Source organism: Pyxicephalus adspersus, chromosome 2, assembly GCF_032062135.1.
Source record: "Pyxicephalus adspersus chromosome 2, UCB_Pads_2.0, whole genome shotgun sequence".
NCBI lineage: Eukaryota > Metazoa > Chordata > Amphibia > Anura > Pyxicephalidae > Pyxicephalus > Pyxicephalus adspersus.
Window position 1 is genome coordinate 134,470,347 of NC_092859.1, and position 13,442 is coordinate 134,483,788.

Consider the following 13,442-nt stretch of genomic DNA (forward strand, 5'->3'; position numbering starts at 1 on the left):
AGATCGGACACCCGGGAGAAGACTTCGCAAAGATCGGACACCCGGGAGAAGACTTCGCAAAGATCGGACACCCGGGAGAAGACTTCGCAAAGATCAGACACCCGGGAGAAGACCAAAGTTCTTTTTGATTTGTAACGTTTAGTTACGATTTAAGTAGACAGACCTTCTATACACCAATGTAGCATAAATAGAGATCCTGATCCCTAGGAAACCACCAGATGATTAGATCCCAGTTTTTTTTTTTTTGTTTTTTTAATAGCCCCTCCCTCCATTGTTTAATTACTTCTTGATCTCATCTCTCCAATCCCATGAATGGTTTCAGATTAAACTACATATTTGTTATATTTAAATAACAAGTGAACTATGATTTTTTATTTCTCTACAAAACATAAAGCCTTTTCTATAATCATTAACCAAGAGAGGCTCCCAAATACAACAGCTGAATCACCACTTTGTTAAGTAGTAAAAGTGCTGTTAGGACACTACAGATAAACTTTACTATCAGTTACTTGCTCTTTCCAATCTTACAGATAATGCATCAATTTCCATCACAAAACACTGAAAATTTTAGGAGCTTTCTCCAATATCCAGAGGCTAAATATTAAAAGGCGACTTATCCAATTACTGCTCCACACCCATAGCCCTATTCTCCAAGGGATTTGTTACAGACACAAATTAGTGGCAATCCATAGAAACAAGCATTAACTATTTCCTCCTGATTCCCTGGAGAGATGCAGTGAGCAGAGAAAAGGAAAATACCAGTAATAAAGAAAAGTATATCATGCTAACAAATTCACAGAAAATTCCATGTACATGCATGTATGGGGCTAAGCCTTATAACCCAAAGACAAAACAAAAGTCTTCGGTACACGAGACTTTTATCCTTTTTTTTTTTGCAAGCAAAGATTGTGCACAAATGTCAACAATACATAGCAATTAATTCCAAATTACTGACATTATGGATTGGTTGATATTCTTTAGACCTAATATGTATGAGAAGATTCACTACCAGCTTCGTGCTCGATTGACATTCTTTTGAGAGTCTGACCGTCGTTGGATGTAATCGATGTGTTATGATTTGTTGGCTGAATTCCCTTCAGATCAGATCATTGTATCAGACTAATAATGAATATCTGCCCATGGGTATCAGCCCCCACACAATACTTTAATGATTACATATTTATAATTTGCTTAGAATATGAACGTAATAATTATCAGCAGCATTGCATTTATTCAGCTTCAGGTGCCAAAGAAGATAGAAGTCATAAAACAGCTTTCCAAATGAATAAGAGGTATAACAGATGTCCCCGATACACAAACTATTCCTTTAAAGGAAACATGAGCTGAGAAAAGGGGAACAGCTGATACTGATAATCATGTCATGTGAAAATGCTGGCTGCTTGGCTGTCATTCAGATTCATTGGACTCAATTTGTTCTTTCACTGAAACAGAAAGTGCACATCAGAGATCATTGGATTCATGCTTGTTCCTGACCAATGTCACAAAGTATTAAAGCCAGTTGTGGCAAGGCAATCAGCGTCTTGGAAAGAAGGCCAAGAATGGCAAGATACATATTTTACTTAGGGGTCAATTTATAAAACAGTGAATCTGACATTCAGTGAAACATTCAATGGTGGAGAATCCTCCAGGTCTATGTATTTCAATGGCAGTGATTGTTTCTCCACCAGTGAATGTCAGACCTCTTGTGTTGGGGAAATTATAGCTGGGCCAAGCCATAGCACTCCAATAAATGGCAAACAATTACCAGACAACCATTGCGAGATTGTAAGTTCTTTGGGACAGGGTCCTCTCCTCCTCATGTCTCACTGTCTGTATCTGTCTGTCATTTGCATCCCCAATTTAATGTACAGCGCTGCGCAATATGTTGGCGCTATATAAATCCTGTAATATAATAATAATAAAAAAAAGAGGCTCTGTGCTCTCTCCAGGGACCTAAAAGAGACCTAATAAAGACCGCCTGACTAGTCCCACAGTATTTTCTAGGGGGCTGGATTAGCATATGGAAAGGGTTCCACGATTGGAAGACTATGCCTGGTCTTCTGTCTCCCACAAGCCTCTTGGCAGAAACCATGTGACCCCACAGACCAATACTTTGACAATGATCACATGACTAGATATGCATGAAGACCGAATTATTTGGCAAATGGCTTTGATTAGACTTAAAGGAAAAGTATAATTTAAATGTAGTAATTCTAATCCTCAATAACCTCCCTGCACACATTGACCTAAACTAACCCACCCTCCCCCTGCTCGGTTAATTTCTTACCAAGATCCAAGCACCAGTTGTTTACATCCTGCACAGTGCAGCCCCCATCCATTTCTATGGGGCTCTGTCTATTCTTGTCTACCTCACTGGAACAAGGTGGAACATAGACAGGGTTCCATTGAAGTGGATGGGGCTGTGCTGAGCAGTGAACATAAACAATCTGCAGCCTGGACCCTGGAAAGTAATGAAAGGTGTAGTGGGGGGGGGGGGTGCTTTATGCAAGTGGAGGGGGAATGAGCTTGCATAGAAGCCTACTTTAACATAGAACACATTTTGAATATTACACATTCAATGTCTGAATTTAAACATTTCATGGGAGGACAAATGTTTGGCTTCAAGCTAAAGTGAATCTACAGAATTAATAACATCTGGGAGTGTGCAGACATAATTGTAATACCGTGTTGTGATAATGACACCACTTTGATTCTGCTTATTTGTCACAGATATAAACCAATATAAATAACCACAGTGCACGAGCCTAATGTTCCTACAACAGTCCTGTAGTGATTTCCTGCCAATTATCCTGGCTCAGACTACCCTGGCTATAGACAACACTCCCAGCTAATTACTGATAATGCGGTCACTTGGGTTCAGTATAATATGTGTAACATTAATGAGACTTCTGGCCACAACAACACAAACACTCCACAATATACTACTGTTGGTGCTAATGACAAACACAATCCCAAAAGATTTTCAAAGTGATCTCGGTGGAGTCACCATCACCTTGAAATACAATCAGACACACATCAGGACAGCAAATTATTAGCATTGTGACAATAATATTGGTTCCCTTGCTGTCAGGCCGATCCACTGGCTTTATTGCATTTTTGGGTTACCAACTAAACTGGAACAAATATGCAGCGTAGGCATGCAATTATGCATATAAAATATTCAGAATGCCAGCCAGTGACAAGCTAACAACTACTTTCAATAGATCACCAATGAAATGTCTCACATCTAAAAAACCAAAACTTCTTAGTGGGGGGGCAGGGATATTGGCTTTGGGGTGATTAACCCTGTCCTGTGTGTGTGTGTTTGCAGTCTATATCCCAAGTGGAGAGATTTACCATCCCTGTCTATTCTAGTGACAAAGAGAAATTGGTATTAATGGTATCTGAACAGAGAAGACTTCTAGTGAGGACTATTTTTATGTGGTGAAAGATGTCTAAAATTGGATTTACCTTAAGTTTTCTCAAAGGCTGAAAGGGGCTGTAACCCTTTCATATTCTATGCAAAACTAATATTAATATATATATATATATATATATATATATATATATATATAAAATCAAAAGATTAATAAACCGGCATTGCAGTTTCTCATTGCTTTGCTTTGAACATATCACTCTCTGTGGTTTCCATTTTCAGTGTGTCTATTTATCATGTGACGTCCTCACCATTGCCAACATTAGGGTCCAATTCACACCTGAATGTAGAGTGCCATTTATGTCCATTGCATGAAAAAAATGTGTTGCATTTTTTGCTGTGCAGCCTGGTTCCCTTAACACACATTGAGGGGTCCTTAATTCAACTCTGAACTCTTAAACAGACTCCAAATGTCCAACACTGAACAAACAAACCTAAGGCTAGTTACACACGTGCATTGGTTCTCGTCCATGGATCCGCCAGGACGGTCATTCGAACGATGGATGACGAGCACAGTGCACACACAAGATTCTCGTCTGATATCAGCCCTGAGACAATTATTGGACAAGAATCTTGCGTGTGTTCATTGCTCGTCGTCCATAGTCTGAACGACTGTCCTGGCAGATCCACGGACGATGGACGACGAACGATCCTAATGGAAGTGAGGGGGGAGAGTGCGCAGCAGGGTGCTGCTCCGTCGTTCTCCCCCTCCCCTCTCTATAGAGTAGAACAGTGCTGTATGTACACCGCTCGTTCATGCATCGTGCAGTCATTAGTCATTGGAATGGATCATGAAAGATCCTTTCCAACGCCAATTATTGCACGTGTATAGATAGCCAATAGGTTAGATAACAGTACCTTAAGAATGATTTTGCAGAGTCTGCCATATAGGAAAACATAGGTGAGCCTGGTTATTTATGTAATGAGCATTGGTAATTATCAGATGCCCTTTTCTCTCTCTTGAGGTGAAATCCACAATAAATTAGGTATTGTTCCCCAACTGTTTTTCCTACATAAAACTTCTTGATTGTCAAGTGTGCCAATGGTTTTAGCAATGTCCAGCCAAGTAGGAAAGGTACAGAAGGTTGGGTTCTTAGGGAACAAAATGACTAATGGGTGAAGAACCTTTCCTGGTGACTGCAGTTTCTTCAGCACAATCATTGTCTGTATGTGGCTCCTCAGATGGGGGACCACAAAGTTGCGTAGGCTACTGAGCTAACCATTTATGGCCACCTGCCTGAACTCATACGGCCATCTGATCATTGGCTGTTTATGCGTAGGCAACTAAGCTGACCATTAGTGGCCATCTGATCACCGGCTGATGTTTTTGGTCACCTTACAATAAAGCAGATATCATACACCCTCAGTATGAAGCATTACACCTATAAAATGTGAATTTAAGAAACAAGAAATGAAAGTGTCAATCCCACAGGAAGGCGGTATGTCATTTCACACTACAGAGTCACCTGAAACCTTTACAGCTCTGCCACAAGCAGGAACACAAACCTGTACTTTATCCAGTAACAATCCACATTAATGAGCAGAGCCAAGGATAATCCACCCTCATATATTCCCTACAAGAAATCTGAGACAGAAAAGCACATCCATAAACACATGAATAGAGAAACTTTGGACGGTTGAACTGCGTCAGTAATGCTCTTTAGCAGAATATAAACCAGAAGACAACAGCAGCCCTTCCACAGAGACAACAATGGACTTTCAGCTTTATTCAGAAAAAAAGCAGCGTAGTCCTAGCTGCCAAAAACAGGAGTCAGTGCCAAGAACTGCCCAGCTGTACTCAGCATTCCAGGAAGAATTTGTTTCTTTTCAGCCTCATGATGAGATGCAGTTTGTATCAAATACAAGATCTATATTCTAATGACTACATACCAAAGATCATAATAACAAGACACCGAGCAGGTACACCAAGTGCCATGTACACACATCATATTATACTGAATCATAGAAAAAGTAGGAAATGGCAATAGGATTGGAAAAATAATTGGAATAGAGGTTAAACAATATACAATTATATAAGTAAAAATAAAAGTACAAATAAAAATGACATAAGCTACATCTTCTAGACTATAAGGAATCTATGTAAGGTGCCAGGAATAAGAGAGATGCAGTAGTTTGCATTGCTGCCCATACCGGTGCCTGGGCTCAGAACCAACTTGGCTCTTTGTGCACAGAACCCCCAATACACGTGTCCTCCCATGGCCAACAAACACCAGATCATTGGGTTCTGACCCTACACCATGCAGGAAGGAACATTGGGCTGTAGGCTTTACCACGAGCCCCACATTAACATACTCCACAAAGGTTCATTCAAAATATAGCAGCATTCGTCCTCCCCCACTGAAATCATTTTTAAATCTCAGGGAACTAAAATCACCTTATTAGGGATCAATGGGAAAATGTTCCTTGGATGAGTATGAAGGAGAAAACCCTTCCAATGGTGGTCAGGATGAGCCCTCACCCCCACTATGGTTCATGATGCCCTGGAACTATGCAGACAACATGATATGGGGGGTCGATCAGCCAGCGCTCAAGGAACCCCTACCAACCTCTGAAGGAACCCGGTTGGGAATGCTGCATTCATGTGTCAGTGTGTCCCATGTATTACAATTTGTTGGACAATGTTCTGCTGGCGTCCACATTTCATCATCTTGTACAATACAGGACAAGGGGTGGTCACTGCTCCTCCAGTTTATCCGGACCGGTCTGAAGGCAGCAAGAAGAGCTACTTGTGGGTGTGATTGGAATGGCGGGATCTGGTGGGAATGAAGACCCCATCTGAAGTAAGTATATAATACTCGTTACAGAATACATTGTTACCGAATTGGACTTAAAAATGACAACTCCAAAACCATGTTTTTCTATTACTATAATAATAAAAATTTGCCCATTTCACGCATGGGCAGTGTGATCGGCAAGTTTTTTTTCCTACCAACGTCACCCGTATATCTCGCGCTTGGGTCGGGTGACGTAAGAAGATGGCGGCGTGCTGGCTCAAAGACGGATACCGGGACGGGGTGGGACCTGATGGGAGAAACCTCCAGACCAATCAACTACCCTGCGGGATTGAAGGTAAGTGGATTTTTTTTTTGTTTTAGGCATTTTTCAGTTTAGTTCCTCTTTAAAAAAATGACAAACAGATACAGACAATGACACAGGAGGAGAGGACCCTGCCCCGAAGAGCTTACAATCTAAGAGAGCACTGTGACAGTGACAAGCAAAGCTTTGCACCCCCTAGATTGTAAGCTCTTCTGGGCAGGGTCCTCTCCTCCTGTGTCACTGTCTGTATTAGTCTGTCATTTACAACCTCTAATGTACAGCACTGCATAATATGTTGGCGCTATATAAATCCTGTTTAATAATAATAATTAGCCCCTTCCTCTCCCCAGCCAATCACATTCCCATACAACGCACCCTGTGATTGGCTGAATGAGAGGTGCCAATATCATCATTGAAGTACAGCAAATCTATAGTGCATGCCGGAGAGGAGAGAGTTACTTTTCATCACTGCCGGGCAATTCACAAGCAGATTCACCCTCCATCTGACAGCTGTCACTGCAACCAGTGAATATTTCCATGGAGATGCTGATTTTGGTGTAGATCTCACCGCACAGCACAAAAGCTAGAATATTACGCGTCTACTGAATTCAAATCTGAAATGGTTTGACATACAGAAAGCATGACAGGCTGCAGGGGAACTACTACTCCCAGCATGTCCATGAGGCTGACAATTGCAATGTCTTCATTTGGCCAGATCGCTATAAAGCTTGGAAGTCCCTGGCAATGGGTGGTCTCCTCATGGACCTGCCATCCAATCACAGACTCAGATCTGGCTGAGAGTGGCTATGATTGGTGGATCATGTGGTAATCATGCAGCCAGTGAAGTTTCTGTCAACCCAGCCATATGACAGGAGCTCCCCACACACACTACAAGCTCACCCGGGACACTGTCAGGTCGGTCATCAGCTCGTCGAAGGCCCGGGTCTCCTCGGCCTGCTTCTGGTTGTGTAGAGCGATTTTCTCGCTGAACTTCCGCGGGTTGGAGCTGCTGGAGGCCTGGGACGCCGCCATGTCGGACTATCGCGGGGTTCAGGAAAGATAAAGTCCTCGGTTGTGTCCCTGAGGGGACCGGCGACTCAGCCTGTCATGGTGCCCCCTTCCGTTCAGGAGAGGTCCGGCCTGCTGCCGGAGGGAGGATGATGAGAGGCCATCCGGGAGGGGCTGATTCTACCGAGCCACACAGTACGACCACCCTCCTCCTTCTTCCTCTCCTTCCGGTGCCGATGTCAACAAACTTCCCCGCAAACTGCACAACGTCCGCCGGATCCCCGACACCGCGCCGCTTCCTGACAACAAGTCCAGCCAAGTGACGGGCCGTCACCGATACTCCGCCCACCGCTCCGCCCCCTCGATTAGACTTACGCCTCTCACTGGCTCGTCACCGATACTCCGCCCACCGTTCCGCCCCCTCGACTAGACCTACGCCCCTCACTGGCTCGTCCCCGATAGTCCGCCCCTCAACTAGACCTACACCCCTCACTGGCTCGTCATCCACCCACTGAAACTCCTCCTTCTCCCCGCCTACCTTACTTTTGCGACAGAGCGTCTTTGCACCGCCCACCGAACTTTCCTAGCAGGAACCGAGGGGACACTTGTGGCTGCGGTGATGTTTCCAGAGGAATTCCATCGCTGGAGGACATTTGTGTCACCTAGGTGACTGGGGAGACCAATACAGATTCACTTACTACGCTCATTGCGTGAATCATTCACCAGCCAAAACACTCTTTTTTAATACAGCACAGAGGTTTAGGCCAGTAGTTTTTTTTTTTGTGCCGCAAAATTTATTTCCTGTTCTCTTTGAAGCTTAGTCTACATGGACGTTTTCCCCAGCATTTAACCTGAGGTTTTAAAAGCCCCTTTAAAAAGAAATTCCCATGCATTCAAATGGGCTAATCTACACCAGGACGTTTTATTGAGGCACATTTATGAGTGTTTTCTAGAACGTTGCTTGCAAAATTTAAAAAGTGGCATTTATGCCAAAAAACGCGGGTAAACTCTTTCATTAATTTCAGTAGCGTTTTCCTGTGTATTTCTGCATTGATAAGCACTTGAAATGAAAACACGGCATAGACGTTTTCCAGTGTTTTGAAGGCAAGTTTTAAAACGCTAATAAAAGTATATAAATGCAGTAGGAACGTTTACTTGCTTTTTTAAAAATGACCTTATAGACCCAGCCTTAGATAACGGTCCATACAACTGGTGTGCCCATTGGCAAACGAAGGCTTGCATTACACTGCTGCCATGGCTCCAGGGGCTGCACCTCACACCGCAGGCCGGAGCATTGGCCTTGTGTTTGAGGTGATGTGCCGTTCTTCCCTAAAAACCAACCAATCAGACACCTTGCTTCCAGGCTGTGGTGGACCTAGCCAATAGTGGGGCCCCTTCCAGAACTAAGACCTCTGTAACTGACTTGAGGGCCCCTTCTGTCTGAGAAGGGCCTGGGGCCCTTGTGCAGTGGCATTCTTTGCACCTCCCTATGTCTGTGCATAACACAAACTTCTGTACAAATGCTTCCTAACCAACTCCATTCAACTAATCTGTGTGGTCAGAAGCAAAATATTTCTTGTAGGAGACTCACCACAACACAAATGTCATGCAAATCTGTTCACAAAGTGATTCCTAATGAACGGGAGGGCGTCTGAAATTACCCCTACTTCTTCTTCTACACACAACGCTGACATCTCTTCCATGAGAACACCGCAAACAACAATAATGTGAAAGCTCTTCGGGGCAGGGTCCTCTCCTCCTGTATCACTGTCTGTATCTGTCATTTACAACCCCTATTTAATGTACAGCGCTCATAATTTGTTGGCGTAAAAAAAAAAAAATACTGTTTAATAATAATATGAAAGAGGGTTTCCCTTCTTTCCATAATATCTAAAGATAAAAAAAAGTTTTTCTCAAAATAAACCAAATACAAACATCATAATTTATTATCATCATAACTAAGGGGGAGATATGTAGTGGTGGGAAGTAGTGATGGTTTCAAAAGACAGAAGAAGCCGGGTAGGCAAGTGTGAAAAAATGGGGTTTGTGTTCTCTTTAAAATGAGCAGAAAGTAGGAGCAAGCCGAATAGGACGAGGAAGACCATTCCAGAGAGTTGGAGCAGCTCTAGAGAAGTCTTGTATTCGTTCCAAGCCTCTGTTCTGCACACAGCAAGCAGGGAAGCCCCGTTCATATCTAGGAGTTGTCTGTATGTCGGATGTCCCTAACTCGGGGATTACCTATATGTGTGGTGATAGCTCCGCTTTACTAGTATTTCCTGATTGTTTTTTATATTTTATTTTTCTAATTGTCCTATTTTTGTTTAACAATTGGTAATTTATTCATAAAAGAAAAAAGCCACCTGCTGGTTAGAATTGGTAATTGTGACTCATTATAATGTGCCTTAATATTTAATACAAATTGAAAAACTGTATTTTGAAATAATTAAAAATTTATCAATATGTATTATTTTCACCCGAAACATTGTATACTATATTTTCTTTTGTTTTTGTTTTTATTCACTAGTCTCCTGTATATACATCTGTTTAGTGGTAGCACTTTAAAGTTGAAAAAAAAAATACTAAGAAAGCTTAGTTTCTCAGAGCTCTGTAAATAAAACAGGATTGCATTCTTTCTGTTACAAAAATACAGTTTTCCCCTTACTTTTGTCATGTTTTCTCTCCTTGTGTTGCAAACTTCCTGTAAACTCTTTGTATGGACTTCCTGTGTATGTGTGTACACTACAGAAGCAACTGAATGTTAGAGTTTATTGTTCACACCCAAACACACTTCAGAAATTGCATCATATGACCTACATTATAATGCACATCAGGACAAATGTTACTGAAACACACATAACACACTGATGTGCAATGCAATGAGTTACAAAAAGGTTTATTGAACTCCAAGAAAATCCACAACTGCAAAGCATCTGTGTTAAGGCATTTCACAACGCACGGATACAAGCAGTCTTGTATGTGTATCTGATTGGAATCATGGTCAAATGAGTTAAAGATAAAATTTTTTAGCCACAATACAGTGGACAAGTTTGGGACAAATGTAAGGCTACGTTTTTGCTTTGTTTTTGTTGTTGGAAAGGATCGCAAAAAACTGAAAGATGCATGAATGAGTGCTGTACATATTGCCGTTCTGCTCTGTAAAGGAGCACTGTATACACATCAGATTCTCGTCTGATATCAGCCCTGAAGCGATAATCAGACCAACTGTAAATCATGATGGTGGAAAATTGGTGCAGAATTTCAGCATCACATTAAAGTGTGATAGATAGGAGGAATGTGATATTGTCTATCCAAAACCTAAATCTGACCCAGCATTCCATTTTTTAATCTGATAATAATCTGAAATACATTAGCAAATTCACCAAGGGATGGTCTTCACTGTAGAATGAGAAATCCAGAGCCTCTTGTGATACATACATCACATATCCCAGGAAGCTGAAGGATGTTCCTTCTGTGTGTGCACAATCTTTATCATGCACTGAGATTGGCTCTTTTTTTTTACATTTTCCGGATGGCGTGTCACCCAAACTCACAACTGTGCAGATTTTTTACCGCGAGTTCCGCTTTAACTGATAGCAGATGATTTTTTGTCCTTTTTTTTTGGCTGTTTTTTATCCAAATATTTACCATATACAAAGGTAACAAAATTAATAAAGCAGATGACACTAGAAAAAGGGTTAAAACGAACTAAACAGTCAATTAAATTGTCAAATAAAATGTTATAAATAATAGCTAAAACCTTTTAAAGTGACAAGCTGGGCATTCCAACCCTTATATATAAGTTCCTGTCTGGTATTGGGGAGGTCAAAGGTAGATTTCATAAGGGTCAGCACATGACAGCAATGTCACAAGACATTCAGACACTGGCCTAGGGTTACAAAGAGACATTTCCAGGGCAACAAACCCCAGTACTAAGGGATCTGTGCTATGTAATTGATTTTACGTCATTTATGACTTCATTTACCTAATGACGTGTATGTCACAAAGGCTGCGTATGGGCACTTTTATCTTTGTAGAAACCACTGCCGTAAAAGTTAAAATTACCATATGAGCCAAGAAGAGTTATGGCCGTGATCAACAGCCTATATGGTTTCAGGCTATGCAGAGTAAATAATCACTGATTTGTGAATTAGACCTTTACATGTTGGCTGGTATTATAACTACATATTTTTACAAACAAATATACTGTATTTACATAGGTGCATGCCAAGAATTTTCTGCCATGTCTTTAATACTGGCTAATTTTTAGGGGGGAGCCAGTTAACCTAACTGCATGTTTTTGGAATGTGGGATGAAACCCACACAAACATAGGAGAACCTGCAAACTCCATGCAGATAGTGGCCGAGATTCAAACCTCTAACCCAGCACTGCAAAGGCCAGAGTGCTAACCACTGAGCCACCATGCTCTCCATTTGTTTTCCAATCTGAACGTGGATGAAATGTGATCGAGTGCTGTCACCACTGGAATGGTAAATGACATTTATACATGCAAGGTTTTTTGGGTATTTTGGTTCTATCATGAAAATGTAAAAAAAAAACTATAATGTTAAAATGATAGTTTCTATTGAGTCCAAAGTCACTGTGAAATGGAAGGAACTTCAGCCCTGAGTCAGGAACCAACTAAATTAATATTATTATTATTATTATTAAACAGGATTTATATAGCGCCAACATATTACGCAGTCATCAATGATGACACAGGAGGAGGACAGGACCCTGCCCCAAAGAGATCATAGATCATCCTTCTACCGCTAGAAAGATTGCTAAAGATCCAAGCCAACAATGCTGAAATTCTATGAAAAAATTATTATTATTATAATTATTAGCATCTTTAAATAGTCCATGTTGCCAACTGAAAGTATCCATTTCAAGAATCTGGACAAGCAAGTATATAAAATAAATACTTTTAGAGTTTTTTCTTTCCATAAATGAATTTATTTGCAGGTCAAAGAGCTGACTCCTTTAAAAAAGTAAATCCTCTAACAGCCCCAATTCCTGCTGACAGTTCGTAGCCCTCTCTTCTTCTGAGAGTGTCTAATTATCTCCTAAATTACCGTATAACTTAGGGGGAGAGTTTTGTTGAAATTATTTCTATAGTGACAGATGATATCCTATAGCAGTGTTCCTCAACCAGGATTCTGTGGAACGCCAGGGTTCCTCCAGAAATTGCTGGGGTTTCTGAGCAATTTGTCATTTCTGCCTTTCAGGTCAGTTTAGGTCACACCAATGATGTTTTTTGGCTATCTGTAGGGGTGACATTCTTCCCACTGGCCAGCAATGTAAGAGGCATTCTTCCTACTGACCACCATACTAATGTACTGTGAGCTGTGGATATAGTGATTATAGCAGGGGTTCCCTGAAAGTTATGGTAAAAGGTTGAGAAAGGCTGACCCATAGCATAGTGTTTAGTATAGTTTATAGTTTTAATTTAGGTTTTGCAAACATTGGAAACATAGGTGAAATCTGTGTAAATTTTGTTTCCTTTTTCTGTGTTCCAGAGATACAATCTGTGCTGTAACATTTTCCATTTTCCACTGCTTTGTGTCCTGGTCACAATGGTCACCGGGACAAATCAAGAGAGCGAGTCTTTAGTGGTGTCAACACCACTCCAAAACTAAAAGTTTGGGCTTTATTTACACTTTAAAGATCTCCATACTCATACTTAGCAAGTACTAAAATAATTCTGGACCATCACAATATTCTATAATACAATCAGGGCTGGATTTTCATTCATGACAAAGGCCCAGAAGTCTACATTACTAAACTTCGTCCTTCAACACAGGTCATACACCCCAAGTCACACCCATTTTTATTCTTTACCACACATTGACATAGTAATACTAAAATAAATTAATGTATAAAACATGAACTGTGAAAAAACTGACCTGTAAAAATAATGAACCATTAAAAAGATGATATTAT

General features: G+C 41.1%; 1 protein-coding gene across 1 annotated transcript in view; it reads right to left on the reverse strand.

The window, feature by feature from the left end:
* CRTC3 (CREB regulated transcription coactivator 3) overlaps nt 1-7,825 on the reverse strand; it is an 87,113-nt gene extending 79,288 nt beyond the window's left edge. The window contains exon 1 of the mRNA XM_072402477.1: nt 7,394-7,825. Coding sequence (XP_072258578.1) covers nt 7,394-7,525 — 132 coding nt within the window. The 5' untranslated portion in view covers nt 7,526-7,825. The remainder of the gene's footprint in view (nt 1-7,393) is intronic.
* Nucleotides 7,826-13,442: the final 5,617 nt, after the last annotated feature.